This window comes from Vicugna pacos, chromosome 17 (assembly GCF_048564905.1).
Source record: "Vicugna pacos chromosome 17, VicPac4, whole genome shotgun sequence".
In the NCBI taxonomy this organism is placed as follows: domain Eukaryota; kingdom Metazoa; phylum Chordata; class Mammalia; order Artiodactyla; family Camelidae; genus Vicugna; species Vicugna pacos.
In genome coordinates this window covers 27817929-27836147 of record NC_133003.1, presented here as the reverse complement: position 1 = coordinate 27836147, position 18219 = coordinate 27817929, and the positions used below count along the sequence as shown (strand labels likewise).

Genomic DNA, 18219 nt, shown 5'->3' with positions numbered 1-18219 from the left:
AGGGGAATTGGTCAGGCAGAATGGGATAACGGAAGGGATCCTTTTTTTTCCCCTCCTATCTTTGAAGCATTATAGTCCTACCACGTATGGAGGTTATGGGAGGGAGATGAATCATAAACATATATAAATAAAAAATAATTTCTTGTGGATCTTTTAGGCTATATTATAAAAGATATAATTTACCTTCCTTAAAGAGAATATTGAACTTCATTTGATTTTTAGCATGTAGTAAAAAAAATATACTTCATTTTGATACAATAGCCAATTAAGATGGAAGAAGGAGGAGAGAGAAAATAAGAGAGAAGGGTGGAGAGAGAACACGTTGATTTATTTTGAAGTCAGTGGTAGTCAAAAGGACAGTGTTTCCTCCTCTGCATTGCAAATGCTTCAGAATGAGTTATCTGATTTCACTTTCTGCTAAAGTTTTTGTTAGCTATTTAATTCCAGGTCATTTACTTTTAAATGGAACAACCATAATAACTGGGAAATAAAAGCATTGTCAATTCTTGGGCTTGGAAGGAATTAGATAATATTAAGTTCCCTTGACTTTATAATGCCTGGTTGAGTGCTGTAAATCAAAATAAATAGATATATGCTATGCCAGGCTCAGTACTATACAATTTTCCAAGTCAGTATAATCTGATAGGATAAATAAAACATTTTATATACTATACTATTTGTTACATGGCTTTGCTGATGATAAGCATTTTATTTTTGCTTTTTTTTCATATTCAGATATATAAACAATCCATGGAAAATCTTTTGCCCACTCCCACAAAATCTCATTACACTTTCAACTTGCGGGATTTTTCACGTGTCATCCGGGGCTGCTTACTTATTGAGAGAGATGCTGTGGAGAGCAAGCACACGATGACTCGTCTGTTTGTGCATGAGGTTCTCCGAGTGTTTTATGATCGCCTCATTAATGATGCTGACCGATTCTGGCTCTTCAGTTTAACCAAAATGGTTGTAAGGGACCATTTTAAAGAATCATTTGATAGTATCTTTTCACATTTGAGGAAAGAGAATGCACCAGTGAGTATATTTAGTGATTAAAAACATATTAAAACAGTACAATAGCATGAATTGTTACCATCAACTTATCTTTAAAAAATACCGTTGCTTCTTAATGATCATATTCTTTTAACTTTCCCCATAGATAGGCATTTATTTTGAGAAGATTTGTATTCAGAGGGATTATATATGTAACATAGAAGTTATATGATAGGGATTGAGTGATGTAATAGACATAAGATGCCATTCCTTAGTAACTACTCACTAAATAGGAGTTGCTCAGAATAACTTTTCCAGCCTGTGAGGGAAAAAAACTTATATGATAGAAAAAAAGCTCTTTTCTTTTTATTTCCTAAGGATATAATATAATTTCAGGTGTTAATTTTACAAGCATATTATTTACTACCCTAGTTTAAAAGAATTATCTAATTGATAATCATCTCATAACATAAACAAAACATTTTTATGTAACATCTTACATTTATTTCAGAAAGAATTTTAAGTTTTGTAATTTGTTGATTTCCATTTTATAGGTAACTGAAGAAGACTTAAGAAATCTCATGTTTGGTGACTATATGAATCCTGACCTTGAAGGAGATGACAGAGTTTATATTGAAATTCCAAATATTCATCATTTTAGTGACATTGTGGACCAATGCTTAGATGAGTATAATCAAACTCACAAAACAAGAATGAATCTTGTCATTTTTAGGTACCTATATTTGGTATTGATGGCTAAAATTACTATTTGTAAGATTTTATTGTGAGATACTTAAAATGTACAAAATGATATAAAAATATGACAAATGACCTTGTGCCCATCACCTAGCTTAAGACATAAAATATTAGCAGTTTATTTGAAGTACCTGTGTAGCCTCTTTCACTGCATCCCCATCATACCTTGCAGGAGTATAAACAAACTCATTTGTTTCTTTGAACTTTTACTGCACATGTGTGATCCTAAATATATGTGCAGTCTTATTTTGCATATTTAAACTCATATAATGCTATCATACTGTGCATATTCCTCTGCAAGTTGGTTTATTCCATAGTTAAGTTCACAAAAAAGAATTTTTACTACTATGTAACATTCCATTGTATAATTTTAACACAATGTAGTCGTTCTTCTGAAATAGACTTCCAGGTAACTTCTAGTTTTTGTGATTATAAAAAAGGTTTGAATATTCCTGTCTCCTTGGTTACATACATGAGAATTTCTCTAGGCTTTATTCCTAGAAGTGGAATTATTGTGTTATGGTGTGTAAGCATCTTCTACTTTACTAAGTTTTGCCAAAGTATCTTTAAAACTGATTATTGTTTTTAAGAGTTTCCATTGTTTCTCACTCTTGACAACACTTAGGATTGCCAGACTTGGTAAGTTTTGTCTGTCTAAGGAGAGTGGGATGTTATCTCACTGTGGCTCTAATTTTAATTTCCCTAATTACTAGTGAGGCTGAGTGTCTTTCCTGAATTTATTATTTTATAGATAACTGATTTTCTTTTTCTCACATAGAAATTCTAGTATTAAAAGATTGAGGAAATGTTTTTAAGAAAAGTGATAATATACCTCCAGTATAAATAGTTAGCATTTGATTTTATTTTTATAATTTATATATTACATTTCCTGAATTTGTACTTCAAATAGTTTTCCTTTACCTCAAATGATCCAATTGCAACTACATTTGAAAAATCAGTTTGATGAAAATTTTGATGATTACCTCTTTAAAATTGGGATAGTAACATATGGGACTGCAAAGTCCATCCTTCTAGGAAAGTAAAACAATAGTTATATGTAAATATACATTTATATTCATATTTTCAAGTAAGATGATATTGATATTTCATAGGTATGTTTTGGAACATTTATCACGAATATGTCGAATTCTAAAGCAATCTGGTGGAAATGCTTTGCTTGTTGGACTTGGAGGAAGTGGTCGTCAATCTTTAACTCGTCTGGCTACATCCATGGCAAAAATGCAAATGTTTCAACCAGAAATTTCTAAGGGCTATGGTATGAATGAGTGGAGAGAGGACCTGAAGGTAAAGTTGAGGAAACCTAGTGTCTAAGATAGTATCAGTACATTCTTTTATCTATAAAGAGACAGCCAGCCTGGGTCACTGTGTGCTAAGTACATTGGTGATGATGATAATAATGTTCTCCCCAGAGCAGTTACTGTGTGTGCTGAGCACTGTTCTAAGTGCTTTACATCCATGATTTCATTCTATAGGTATGACAGTTCAGTGCAGCAGTTATCGGTGTTTCTTTTTTTTTTTTTTTAACATTTTTTATTGATTTATAATCATTTTACAATGTTGTGTCAAATTCCAGTGTTCAGCACAATTTTTCAGTCATTCATGGACATATACACACTCATTGTCACATTTTTTTCTCTGTGAGTTATCATAACATTTTGTGTATATTTCCCTGTGCTATACAGTGTAATCTTGTTTATCTATTCTACAATTTTGAAATCCCAGTCTATCCCTTCCCACCCTCCACCCCACTGGTAACCACAAGTCTGTATTCTCTGTCTGTGAGTCTATTTCTGTCCTGTATTTATGCTTTGTTTTTGTTTGTTTGTTTTTTTGTTTTTTAGATTCCACATATGAGCAATCTCATATGGTATTTTTCTTTCTCTTTCTGGCTTACTTCACTTAGAATGACATTCTCTAGGAGCATCCATGTTGCTGCAAGGTATCGGTGTTCCTGTGTTTTACTGATGAGGAAACTGAAGTTGAGGGAAGGTATGCACAGCAGAGCAGGATTTATAGCTGAAGTCTTATCCACTGCCCTGTTACCACGGCTATTGTTGATTTTATCTTTATTCTAGTTCAGAGAGGGCTTATTTCAGATAAATGTATGTTTTCCAGCAGACTGTTAAATATGAACCTCACTGATGATGTCATCAGTGCTGTCAAATCTTAATAGCTTCTTTGGAGATGTGTTGTTGCCCCAGTAACCAGTAGAATTGTGGAGTGCATACTTGGAGCTTCATCCTTGTGTGCCTGTGGCTCTGCAGGCCCCAGAAGAGAGATGACCCAAAGTGAAAAAAAAATAAGGACAATATTGCTGGACTTTTTTTCACTTTCACTAACCCTCACATGCTAACATTCTACATCCTAAAAGTTAGAGAACTGAGCCTTTCTTGGCTCCTTGCAAGTGGAAATTGTAGAATCCAAGCTGATATCAAAGAGGTCTATAATCAGACTTGGAAGAAAAAATTACTCTTTTTTTTCAGCTCTCACTCTAAAGGAAAATTTTTGGTACATTTATTCCTGAATGATCCAATAGATTTAGAAAGCAGTATACTATAATAGAAAGAACATGAACTTTGAAGTTAGGCAAACTCAGTTTTAATTCCTGCTTTGTATGACTGTTAGTTATATTATCTGGGGCATGTTACTGAAGTTTTTTGTGCCTTAGTTTCTTCATTTATTTTGTTTTCAGGAATTTATCCATTTCTTCTAGGTTATACAATTTGTCGGCACACAACTGTTAATAGTATTCTGTTATAATCCTTTGTAATTTGCTTACCATCAGTTGTACTGTCCCCTCTTCCATTTCTGATTTTAGTTACCTAAGTCTTCTCTTTTTTTTTTCCCTTAATCTAGCTAAGGTTTTGTCATTTAAATTTTTTTTTTAAAAACAACTCTAAGTTCCATTGATTTTTTTTTCTTATTGATTTTCTTTTCTCTATTTTGTTTACCTCTGCTGTAATCTTTTTTTAAAAATTGATTTACAGTGTTTCAGATGTACAACAAAGTAATTCAGTTATACATATATATATTCCTTTTCAGTTTCTCATTACAGGTTATTAAAAATATTGAATATAGATCCTTGTTTTTTTTAATCTATTTTATATATAGTAGTTTGTATCTGCTAATCCCAAATTCTTAATTTATCCCTCCCCTGCTTTCCCTTTGGTAACTAGGAGTTTGTTTTCTATGTCTGTGAGTCTGTTTCTGTTTTGTAAGTAAGTTTGTTTGTATCTTTTTTTTTTTTAGATTCCACATTTAAGTGTTATCATATGGTGTTTGTCTTTTTCTGGTTTACTTTACTTAGTATAATAATCTCTAGGTTCATCCATGTTGCTGCAAATGACATTATTTCATTCTTTTTATGGCTGAGTAATATTCCATTGTATATATATATACACTATATCTTCTGTATCCCATCATCTGTTGTTGGACATTTAGATTGTTTCCATGTCTTGACTATTGTAAATAATGCTGCTATGAACATTGGAGTGTATGTATCTTTTTGAATTATAGTTTTCATCTTTTCTGGATATATGTCCAGGAGTGGTATTACTGGATCCGATACTGTTCTTCATAGTGGCTAGACCAATTTACATTCCCACCAGCAGTGTAGGAGGGTTCCCTTTTCTCCATACCCTCTCCAGCATTTATTATTTGTGGACATTTTAATGATGGCCATTTTGATGGATGTGATGTGATACCTCATTGTAATTTTGATTTGTATTTCTCTAATAATTAGCAGTTTTGAGAATCTTCATGTACCTGTTAGCCATCTTTATGTCTTCATTGGAGAAATGTGTATTTAGGTCTTTGGCCCATGTTTTGATTGGGTTGTTTTTTGTGTTTGTTTTTTATTTTTTATTTTTTTGATATTGAGCTGTATACGCTGTTTGTGTATTTTGGAACCTCTGCTCTAATCTTGATTATTTCCTTCCTTCTGCTAGCTTTTGGTTTAGTTTGTTCCTCTTTTTTCTAGGTCTGTGAGATGTAAGATTAGGTATTTCATTTTAGATTCTCTTTTTTAATGTAAGCATTCACAACTATAAATTTCCCTTTTAGCACAGCTTATGCTGCATCCCATAGTTTTTTGATATGTTGGCTTTTCATTTTCATTTGTTTCAAGAAATTTTCTAGTTTCTCTTGTGATTTTTTTCTTTGACCTGTTGGTTGCTTTAAAGTGTATTGCTTAATTGCCAGTTTGTGGACTTTGCCATTTTTCTTCTGGTGTTGACTTCTAGTTTCATTCCATTGTGATCAGAAAAGATGTTTCTTATGATTTCAGCCCTCTTAAATTTGTTAAGAGTTGTTTTGTGGTCTAACATGTGGTATATGCTGGGGAGTATTCTGTGAGCACTTAAGAATGTGTATTCTGCTGTTGTTAGGTAGGATGTTCTGTATGCTGCATGAGGGGAGGAGCTAGACTGGGAAAAATGCAAAGAATTCTCGTACCCTCCATGTATTATCTCTCTTTTTTATGTACTTGTGGGGATGCTGCAGCCCCTTAACTAGCTTCTAGAATTCTCACAAAGATATTTTGCCCTGTACATTGCTAATTTGGTATCTTCATGGGAGAACAAGGCCCTAGAGCTTCCTAGTCTGTCATCTTGCTGATATCACCCCTTAGTTTCTTCATTTGTAGAATTTGGATAATACCACCTATTTCATAGGGTTTTGTGATTGAATTATACAACGTATATAAGGTTCTTTGTAATATTCCTGGCATATAATTTGTATTTTGGAAATGTTAACTCTCTTGTCCTATTTAGAAACAGTTTTTATATTGCATGTTTGTATATGACTTTTAAATATAGTAATGCTTATGGCAATAAGCTAATTCTATTTATATTATATTTTTCTATTTATTTTTATATGATATTAATAATTACAAAAATAAAAACTAAATAAAATAATTGTGAAGCTGGCATTATTAGATGTAATACTTCTTTAAAAGCTAGATCACTAATTTTGAGAATACAAATTTCTAGGAATACAACATTCATATTGGAAAATGGCTTTAATGGAAAAAAAGTGTAGTTTTGTGTAACACTAAAATTCAACATTTATGTAAGTGATGATTTATTTAAAGATATGAGTTTTGAAACAGAAATTAAAGTTTATTTTAAAAGTTTATTGCAGAAATAATAGTGCTATTTTTTACTTGAAATACATCCAGTGGAAAATGTTTAATAACCAACTCTCCAGAGAATTGAGGGGACCATTTGATTTGTAGCATTTGCCACTTTCTGTGGTGTAAAAACTCCCACCATGGATTGTTTAAAGATATCAACATGATAACACTGAAAACAGAGTTGGGAAGGGTTATGTGTTTGAACACCACTACATGATAGTTTATTGTATGGCTACAATAGATTTAAATAACCTCTACAGCATACATAATAGTAAATATAATAAAATAGTTAGGAGATGATGAGATTTATGTATTTGTTACTATTGTTTTCAATATAATTTATTTAATTACAACTTTATGTAATTTAATTTTTAATGCTGGCTGTGTTTAACATTCTGCTCACAAGTTCCTGAAACTTTGTAACAAGTACTTCTAAAATCCTAAAAAAGTCAGCTCCAGCATATCACTGAGTTCATATCTTTATGTTAGCTGGGAATCTTTTGTTGCAATTGAGGAAAAGCAAAAAAACATCGAAACCAAAAACAGCTCAAACTAGCTTAAGCAAAAGATAGTTATTGGCTTACATGACAGAATGGTCCATAGATGGATAGGCTTTCGACATGGCTGAATTTAAGGGCTTAAATTAAGTCCTGAGTAATTACTTTTTGAATCTCCTGGCTCTGTTCTCCTCCACTTGACTTTCTTCTCCAGCAGACTCATTCGATAAGGTGACACAGCTGGACCCTAGTAGTTCTGGATTACTGGCCTTTATATCCTTGATCCCAGAATGACAGAAGTTGTATTTTCAAGTCCATCTCAGTACCTGAAGTAAGACTGTGATTGGGCCCTGTTAAATCATAGGCCCTGCTCTGAATCTCTGATCAGTTAGAGTCTCCCACCTAAGGGATGGGAGAAATGGAGGCCTTGATTGATAGTCCCACAAGAATGGGAGACATACTACACTAAAACTGAGATGTTGTTATCAAAAGAAGGGAAAGGGGAAAGAAAGCAAAAACAACAGATGTCCACTGCATTCTGCTTATAAAGTACATTTTTATTTTAAGGTTCTATTAAGGAATGTGGGCATGAGGGGCCAGAAGACAGTCTTTCTCATCACGGACACACAGATTAAAGAAGAAGCTTTTCTAGAGGATATCGACAGTGTGCTCAATACTGGAGAAGTACCTAATATTTTTGCTGCAGATGAAAAACAAGAAGTTATGGAGGTAAGTGCTTTTTTTGGAGTTGTGCTCTCATCATAGAAATTTTATCTTGAAACTTCTTTTCTACTCTTCGTAAATGTAGCTTGTGCAGAGGATTTTGGTAACTGAAAACTTAATGTATATTATCTTAATACATCTTTTTGGGGGTGAATTTTAAATAGCTTCTTCTATAGTTATGAGATAGAATTTTTGTTTAATAATTCCTTTTTTCCATAATGATGACAGTGTGTTACATTGTTTATCTTTTCTTCTCATCACTTTGCTACAAGGCTTTTCCATTGCTTCACTACTATTTTATGGTATGAACTCTTGCTCTACAGTTACAACAATGTATTACCTTTGTCTATTTGAATACCCCACTATTAAGTCAGAGTTAATGCAGGTAATATAATTTCATAGATTGACATTGATCATAATAATCAAAATTTGAGAATTACTGTTGGAATGAATATAGAGTTGATTTACAGTTTCCCATAGATACAGCTATCACATAAAGCAGAACATATCTATAGTAGAGAGAAATAAATTTATTGTAGTAACAGCAGAAATTGTGTGATCATTGTAACCACTCCCTAAACTGGTTATTGAAAAAAATTGAAATCTATATATAAGATAATTTATTAACTATGAAACCTCTGTGCTCTGAACAAGGAGAAAGGTAGAATTTTAAAAGCTGAAAGGTACTTACCTATATGGCAAGAACTATTTTAAGTGTTTACATGTAATAACCTTTTGATCTCTCAACAACTTTCAGATGTAGGTCCTCTTTTCCCCGTTCTATAGATGAGGAAACTAAGTTACAGAGAGGTTAAAAAACTTGCCTCAAGGTCACATAGTTTATCATCTGCAGACTGGGATTTGATTCAAGTTTAGTCCTAGAGCCATTATGCCTAACCTCATGTAAGATGCCTTTCAGTATGGAGATATACAAAGATAGAACATTAAAAGTGACCTACAATCTCATTACTAAACAACTCTGATAGCATTAAAAAATACAAATATTATAAGAATAAAGTTATATAATTCAAACAGTGTAAGAATGTCCAAAATGAAAAAATTATATAAACCAAGAAAAATGTTCAAAATAAAATATTGAAGTCTCCCTTTCACATTCTCCCTTAAGTCCATCTCACCAGATGTAACCTCTGTTAATAGTTCTTTGTGATTGCTTCCATAAAAAGGTGCTCACACATGGCACCTATATATTTTTTAATTTAACAAAATTGCACTGTTGCACAATATGATTTTTTATTTATTTTATCTTGCTAATCTTGCCATAGAATGTATGTTGATATACCTTATTATTAACAGTTGTATAAAATTAAAAAAACTAGATGTTTTATGATGTTTTTAACTGTATGCTTTAGTTCAAATTTTTTTCTCAAAGAAATGTTGAATTATAGTCTTATATATATATTTCTTGGTGAACTTTTTGTGAGTATCTTTATAAGTCAAATTCCTGGCAGGTATTTGTCTTTAAATTATAGAATTATGGAATTGAAAGTACTCTTCTAAGTGCAAGCTATATCAAAGTCACTCTATTGATATAAAAACAAAACTTTTAAGATATTTATAAGAGGAGTAATAAAAATTCTTAATATTTCAGTATCTACTAATCTTAGTATCAGCTTACCAATCTCTGTTTATGGGGCTTTTTCTAATATTCCCTAGGGTGTTCGTCCTGTGGCTCAGGCTGGAAATAAACATGATGAACTCAGTCCCTTGGCCCTGTTTGCTTTCTTTGTGAATTGCTGCAAAGATAATCTTCACGTTGTAGTGGCCTTCAGCCCTATTGGAGATGCCTTTCGAAATCGCTTGAGGCAGTTTCCATCCCTCATCAACTGCTGTACCATTGACTGGTTTCAGGTTTGTAATTTGGGGTGGTGGGGGTGGGTGGACAGCTAAATGTTTTGGAATTTTACTGAAATCTTACTCAAGCTCCATTAATCTACATTCATCAATTGCTTCTTGATCACTTACTCTAATGGCAGGCGTAATGCTTGGCACCAGGGGCTGATAAGACTACATGATCACCACAGGGAGCTCATACTCTAAACTGGAAGACAAAAAAGGCAATCAGCAAATGAGCAACCACAATTACATAAAAAAGCCACATTCTTGGTGTTCAAATGGTGTACTTATTAAGACAGTAACTTTCTTATGTATGAAAATGAGTTAGTTACACAAAGGAGGGTTGTATTTGGAACCAGTAAAATGTATTTTCTGTCTATATATGTATACACACATAACTATATGTGTAAAGATATATATATAGAGAGAGAGATATATCTGTATCTATACATATATTATAAGGAATTGATTCTCATGGTTATGGAAGCTGACAAGTTTTAAGATCTGCAGTTGGCAAGCTGGAGACCCAGGAAATCTGATGGTGTAGTTCCAGTCGGAAAGCCAGCAAGCTTGAGATCTAGGAAGAGCTGATGTTTCAGTTCGAGTCCAAAGGCAGGAAAAAACTCATGTCCCAGCTTGAAGGCAGTCAGGCAGGAGGAATTCCCCCTTATTTGAGGGATGGTCAGCCTTTTTGTTCTATTCAGGCCTTCGACTGATTGGATGAGGCCCACTCACATTAAGGAGGGCAACCTGTTTTACTCAGTCTGTTGATTTAAATATTAAGCCTGTCTAGAAACACATGTCACAGAAACAACCAGAATAATGTTTGACCAAATTTATAGGCACCCTGTGGCCCATAAACAAGTTGACACATAAAATTAACCATCACAAGAGGATAGTATGTGCAAAAGTGGATCAGTGGGGAGAGCATGGCTCATTTAGGCAAATAGTTTGATATGGCTGCAGGAGTTAAGTTGGAGCCTTGAGTGGGTACCAGGCTATAAAGGAGTCTGTAAATGTGCCTGGGAGTTTTTTGTGTGTTGAGGGTCAGATAATTAGGTTTATTTATTTTAATGGAGGTACTGGGAATTGAACCCAGGACCTTGTGATACTAAGCACACACACTACCACTGAGCTATATCCTCCCCTCTGGAATTTAGTTTTATACAAAGATACTGTGGGGGCATTAACATGTATTTAGCTAATCTATATTTTAGAATTAAACCGTAAAACATTTGGAGACTGAATAGTGGGTAATTTGGAGTGAGGCAATATAAAAGACAGGAAGACCAACTTGGGTGGCAATTTCAGTCATGTCAGCAGCAAATGATGAAAGCTACCACCTCACTTAACCAAGGCAAATTGTCACTGCCTGTGTTAAGACCATTAAGTATTTATGCTCTTGAGAATAGTAGTTAATGGTGCCTTCTATTTAATTGTTTTATGGCCAATAGAATATGGACTGTAGATTGACCCTGGATAATTTCTTTTAAAAATAAATTTCTAATACTAAGTTGTCTTACTCTCTTTTGCCTATTTATCAATCGCATGTGTGAAAAACTAAGTCTGTCCTTCTGAGGACTGTACATACGTTTCAGCTAGTGGTTGCTGCAGCGCTTGTACAACAATAAGAGCTGTGCCAAATGATTTTGCTTTATGCAGATATCTTAATATTGTTTCCATTAAGTAGCCCAAAACCAAAACCAAACAAACAAACAAAACCTGTCCAACCGTAAGTTTTTCTTCTGTGGAATCTTATAAATGCAATTCTACTACTTCTGGATATCTTTTTTATAACCTAACCATAAGACTTTCTGTTCTATTTTATGTGATTCATACTTGTTGGGGGAAATTTAAAAAGAAGGAGCTAGGAGTTGCAAATAGGTAAGGGAGATTAAGTGGATAACAGAGAGAAAAAGATTTTACAGTGAGATAGTGGGGATATAAAACATGTGTCAGGGGAGCTGATGGCATTGTTTGGGGCCTGGGTCTGTGAAACTCAGGAAGTGAGTGTAAGCCATTTTGTGTCACATAGTCAGGAAGTCACTGACTTTCTGGGTAGATCTGTGTTCTCTAAAGTATGGTGTACGCTACCAGGGCTGCCAAAACAATTCAGAGGATAAGGGAAGGAATTATTGGAATATTCATTTGTGTATAAACTATTTCATATGGATTAACATTGACACCCTAACTCTGTATGTCAAATGACCATGTGTCATAGATGACACGCAAGGTGCCCTGAAGGGGCCTCCTGCAATGAACTGAAAATTGAAGATAAATAATACAAGAATAAGTGTGACCTAGCTTATGATGGCCTGGGGCATACCATTGGTTACCTATCAATAGCCATTTTCTACCCATTCTATCTTTGCAGACAAAATTCTGATTTTGTTTAGGAAATCACTATCCATGTAGCCATGTATAATATGGATTAATTCTCTATTGGTTGGTCTAAGTGAACATTGGTGCTCATTCCTCTTACTATTGTTTTACTCATGAGCCTGCTCATTAGCCATTCCTTGCCAGTGGATCTTGATTTAGAGTCTACTGGGGACCTTGAGGAAAAGCTTTTTCACTATAAAAAAGAGCCACATGATCGGAAAAGTCATATGATGCTTATTCTGGCATTTTACAAAAGTTTACTTATATTAATAATAAATCTTTAGACTCCTCTTTTGAGGCTCAAAAATATTATTTGTATGATAATACCATGTGAATATAATCAATTTATAAATATGTATACACTGGTAGTGTGTTCTTAAAACCTTTTTTGATCAAAAAGTTTGAATTTCACTAGGATAGAGAGTCAGATACTGAAAAAATTATCTTAAAATATGTATTGTCTACTATAAAGGAAAAAAATTACAGATATCTTGTTGACTCTAAGTGAAGTGAAATTTGGGAAATAATGAGCAAGTGAAGATTAATTACTCATTTAACATAAATTATTTCACCAAATAAATATTTCAAATATTTGTTGACAAGTGCTGTTTTAGGCACTGAAGATAACAGCAGTGAGAAAAAGTCTTTGCTTTCATGGATTTTACATTTTAGTGGTGAGTCAGGGAGAGAGACAAAAACAAATGAATAAATATATGTCAGATATTGGTCAGTGCTAAGAAAATTCAAGATAAGGGAAAGAATAGTGAGGGAAGGAATGCTGCTTTAGAAAGAGTGCTTTGGGAAGACCTTCCTGATGAATTGGCATTTGCACAGAGATGTGGAAGAGTGAACCACACAGAGGTCTATGTGAGGAGGGTTCTAGGCAGAGGAACAGCAAATCCAAAGGCCCTGAGACAACGCACCCTAGGCATATTCCAGGAAAAGCAAAGGAACCATTTCACTGAGATGGGTAAGACTGGAGGGGAATGAATTTGTAGGGAAGAAAATCAAAAGTTCAGCTTTGATGTTATTACAGGTAAGCATTATGATGGGCTGCTAAAAACCCAATCTAAACACACAGGAATTTTTTTCTCTCACATATAGGAAAAAAAATCTGAAGGTAAGCAGACTTGGACTTTTGTGACTTAGCAAAGTCATCAGAATCCCAAGTTCTTCTTTATTATCCTTAGCATGTGGTTTTCATCCTCAGAGTCATCATATGGTCTAAGGTGGCCACTGGAACTCCAACTTTCACGTCTGTGTTCCAGGCAAGAAGTAGAAATAATGGAAAGTAGGGCAAAAAGGATAGCTCTGTCTAACTGTCTAAAGAGCCTTCTCTGACATCCCCATCCAACATCTACTTATATGTCATTATCCACTCTGAATTGTAAGGGAGTCTAGGAAATGTGGTATTGTAGCTGGGCATATTGCTATCTAGAATAAAGTTGAAGTCCTAAGGAAAAGGGGCTTATAGGTATTAGGAGGTCAACTAGCGGCCTCTGCCATTGTCATGCTAAATTTGGGATGCCTACTAGACATCCAAGTGGAAGAGTTAGGGAAGCACTGTAGTGTATCTTTGATATGTAAAATATTATTGACCTTTTCTTTATATTGCATTGTCCTTAATTCTAACATGTAAAATATTTATTGGATATTTCATAGGTTTACTTGTGACCTTAGTCCCCCTAATTCTGTTTTCCCTATTAAGGTGTTAATTTTCTCAACACCAAATTCTTCTCACATAGGAAGACAATTTATATAATTGGAGGGTGACTATCTTAAATTTCATTTGTTTTTTTCCCTTATTTTTAGCCGTGGCCTGAAGATGCTCTTGAACTTGTGGCCGTGAAATTCTTAGAAACACTGGAGCTTACTGAGGTTGAACGACAAGAGATAGTTCCAATCTGCAAGCACTTTCACACTTCCATTATGGAGCTTTCAGAAAGGTTAATATTGATAAATTTTAAAATGACAATAATGCCTTGTATTTTAAAGCATCTCTTTTGTGAAAGCACCAATTTTAATAGGATTTCTATGTCTTATAAGTCTCTCTGATCATTTAATTAGTTAAGATATGAAAGTAATAGAAAGCTACTATCTAGGTTTAACAAAGAGGAGAATTTATTATAAAGATACAGATGTGTCTTACAAAGCCTAAGGGAAAGAATACAGTTGGATCTTAGAAGTGGCTGGAAGCAGGAGTTAAGAGACCACCAGAAACCCAGAAATGCCTTTTCTGTGTTTCTCACCCTTGTTTCTCTTGGGGCATTTGCTTTTTTCTTTCTCTTTGCAGACTGAATTTTCTGCCTCCCAGTGCATATGGAGGAAACTGGCTGCCTCTCAATTCTCAAGTTTACTTCTTTCAATTCCAGCTGTAAGCAGAAACTGACTATTTCCAGCTCCGTGTTCCAAATTTATTCCCAAATGTAATTAGCCTCCTTTGTGTCCAATGCCCAACCCTGGTCTGTGGCCAGGGTAGCAATTTTCATGGAACAAACATTGCTGCTGAGGCACTGGATGGACGTTCTCAGACACAGAGGGAGCTGGTTGGTGGGCTGTGGATACCTTAAAAGTGTCTGTTTTACCTCTGTACATCTCTGAGGTCCTCATTTCAAAGGTGCTCATAGCATGTTTGCCTATCCAGAGTTTTACAGCCAGCTAGCATGTTTGGCTTGGACAATTACACCAAGCAGTGGGCTTGAGTCTACATACTTGCCATGAAACATCATTGCATCCATTGTTTTTATGTGTATGGGTAGTGGTCTTGTATTTCTGGCCAAACCCCATTCAACCAACATGTGACACACGTGTGCAAGGAAGGATGACTTGTTCTTGCTACACTACCTGCAGTCCTCTTTCCTCCAGTGTTGCCTACTGTACCTCAGGTCTCTTGCAGGGTTAGACCCTCCTTGCCTATGAAACATGTAAAAGGCCTATATCTTTCTTGCTGTAGTTCTCTTTTGAGATACATTTTTGTTCATTTGTGCTTTTTAAATATATCATTGCTATTTGATATTTTGCAGAGAAGAAACTAGGATGTGATTCTGTGTAAAATTCTAGAATTTTTACAAAGTTCAAGTACCCTGCTGCTTCTGAATAAAATTAACCTTTATTCTTAAATGCTTGCTGTTACTGCTATGTTGAATTTACTCCTTACTCTGTGAAACCCATTGCTTTTAGTAAGATATGCTATCTGCCTTTCTTTTAGGTTCTTGCAAGAGTTAGGACGACATAACTATGTTACTGCTACTTCTTACCTTGAACTAATTGCCTCATTCCGACAGCTTTTGACTAAGAGGCGACAAGCTGTCATGGAAGCAAAACAGCGATATGTGAATGGGCTTGACAAGTTAGCTTTTGCAGAGTCTCAGGTAAATTTGATGAGCTGCCACCCTTTTCTCTATCTGCATTTCTTCTGTGACAAGTGCATTCTCCCACTGCCCTGTCATAGTCAAGGAAGATAAAGTCTTTTGTGAAACTGGCCACACTCTCATGGTTTTGTTGTTGTTGTTGTTGTTTTATCATGTAAAGAACTAGAAGAAAAAATTAAGGTTTTCTGTCTCTAATACCTTATGATACATTTAAGTTTCAAATTTCTGTGTTGGCTTCTATAGCTATTGTATTTATGAAAACTAATGACAAACTGTCTATTTAGGTTGGTGAAATGAAAATGGAGCTTGTTCAATTACAACCCAAATTGGAGGAAGCGAAAATTGAAAATGCACATATGATGCAGGTAGAGTATCCTGAATTTTAAAAAATTGATGCCAGAAGACACCTGAAATATACAAAATCAGCCTTGAAAATAAGCCTTAATTTCTTGCCACTAGATGTTAGGGATCTTACCCTTTTCATTGACCGGCTACCTCGCTGGGTTCTACATGGGTTCTGTTGTTTTTGAAGGGCAGTGGAAGCCCGTTACCAAATTAGGTCACGTATATTTGCATTTCTTCTAATTTTACCCTTCAAAATGTTCCCTGATTTTCAAATATTTTTTTGTCTCTAGGATAGAGAAAGCAATAGGATGTTTAGGGAAATATCTTTTTTTTTCTTTGTTTGTTTTCTTTAGATTATTGAAATAGAGTCTGCTCAAGTGGAAGCAAAAAGAAAGGTTGTGAAATTTGATGAAGAGGTAGCCAGCGGAAAGGCAGAAGAAGCCCAAGTTCTGAAAGATGAGTGTGAAAGTGACCTAGCGGAGGCAATTCCAGCTTTGGAAGCAGCTCTGTCTGCACTGGATACACTAAAGGCAAGTGTTTGAATTAGCTGGTGCTTCATCAACAAAGTAAAACTGTATACAGGTATTTGGTTACATGGACCAGGAGGCATATGTTAAATACTGATGACCTGAACTGGTAGGGTTTAAAGGCATCAAAAATTCCCTTTCATTGAGAGTCTGTTGTTTGTCCCCTTCCTGTCATAAAATACTGTATTATAGGAGTTAGGGTTCAATTGCAGAGAAGAGAATTGACTCTATCTAGTATTAGCAGACAGAAATTCTTTAGGGAATTTTATAAATGGATTACAGAATTGTTGGAAGAGCTGAAGAAAGAGATTCTAGACTGAGCTGCCAGGAATGACTCACAAAGCCAAGCTGAGGAAGTAGTCTGCCAGAGGAATGAGCCCTCTCAGTTGGAAGCCTGCAGAGCCTTCCTACAGAGCCATACCACCTCCACCATAATCCACATCAGTAAAACAGATGCCTCACGCCCTGCACATCTCCCCACTTACTCATTCTGAATTCTGGTATCACGCAAGTGATCTGACAGTGGAACCTAATGACCTCCCACAACTCTAGTTGCTTGGGAAACTAAGATAAATAGTTGCTAGCTTTCCAGGAATTGCAAGGGAAATCAAAAGGATAATGATGTGGATAATAAGTGAATCTATTATGTCTGTCATAACAGTGTATACCTTTTTAGAAAATAAGGTTGGAATTGGGATCTATTTCTTTCATTTTAGTGGGGTAAAACTAATGTTATATGTAAACAAATACAGAATTAAATCTTTACCTAAGTTAAGTGTTCTTAAGCTGGCTTCCATGTGTGAGCTTATTATGTGATTGTATAAAAATTTTGTGTATTTGTGCAAAAATATTTTTTTCTGAAAGGTTCATAGCTGCCATCACATTCTGATAAGGATCCATGAACTCTCAAACACTTAAGAACCATTGGTCTTAATCTGTGTTTAAATTCTCTTTTGTTAATTCTTTCATAACCATGCAAAGCAAAAAAAAAAATTACAATTTCAAATAAAAATTTATGCTTTTATTATTGCCCAGTGTTATTTTTGAAACTCATTATTTAAAATAAACTATTCTGAAGATACCCTGTTTTCTTTTGATTTAGCCAGCTGACATCACGATTGTGAAATCAATGAAGAACCCTCCATCTGGTGTTAAACTAGTAATGGCTGCTATTTGTGTCATGAAAGATATAAAACCAGAAAAAATTTCTGATCCTTCAGGAACTGGAGGCAAGGTAATAACTAGACACAGGTTTATATCATATTCATGAATATTCAGAACACTTTACATCAGTTGTTATCAAATAAAGTGTCAGCAGTACCCACCCAGTCCAGGGAAGACACATTGTTTTCCAGGTTATATGTGTCCCAGGGTAAAGCTAAGACAATACAGCATCAGAAAAATGTAGTTCAAATTGCTTCTGTCTCCTTTTCTATGCAGTATTCCCCGCATTATTGTGCAGTGGAACTGAATGAACAGGGAGATACCTGTGCTTTTCCGGCTGAGATTCTCAAGAATATGATGTGGTTATATAGGTGTTTCTGAGCGTTCAAAAATCCTGCTGAGTTAAGCAGAATAGTGAAGTTGTTAAGAGCATGTGCTCTGGAGCCAGGATGTCT

The 18219-nt window shown here is 34.7% G+C and overlaps 1 protein-coding gene across 3 annotated transcripts in view; it reads left to right on the top strand.

Annotated features, from left to right (window-relative positions):
- DNAH12 (dynein axonemal heavy chain 12) overlaps positions 1-18219 on the top strand; it is a 139512-nt gene that overhangs the window by 81533 nt on the left and 39760 nt on the right. For all 3 annotated transcript variants that reach the window (XM_072941527.1, XM_072941525.1, XM_072941526.1), the window contains 10 exons: positions 736-1035; positions 1548-1726; positions 2862-3054; positions 7966-8127; positions 9796-9990; positions 14170-14303; positions 15566-15728; positions 16013-16093; positions 16427-16603; positions 17703-17834. In XM_072941527.1, coding sequence (XP_072797628.1) covers positions 736-1035; positions 1548-1726; positions 2862-3054; positions 7966-8127; positions 9796-9990; positions 14170-14303; positions 15566-15728; positions 16013-16093; positions 16427-16603; positions 17703-17834 — 1716 coding nt within the window. The remainder of the gene's footprint in view (positions 1-735; positions 1036-1547; positions 1727-2861; positions 3055-7965; positions 8128-9795; positions 9991-14169; positions 14304-15565; positions 15729-16012; positions 16094-16426; positions 16604-17702; positions 17835-18219) is intronic.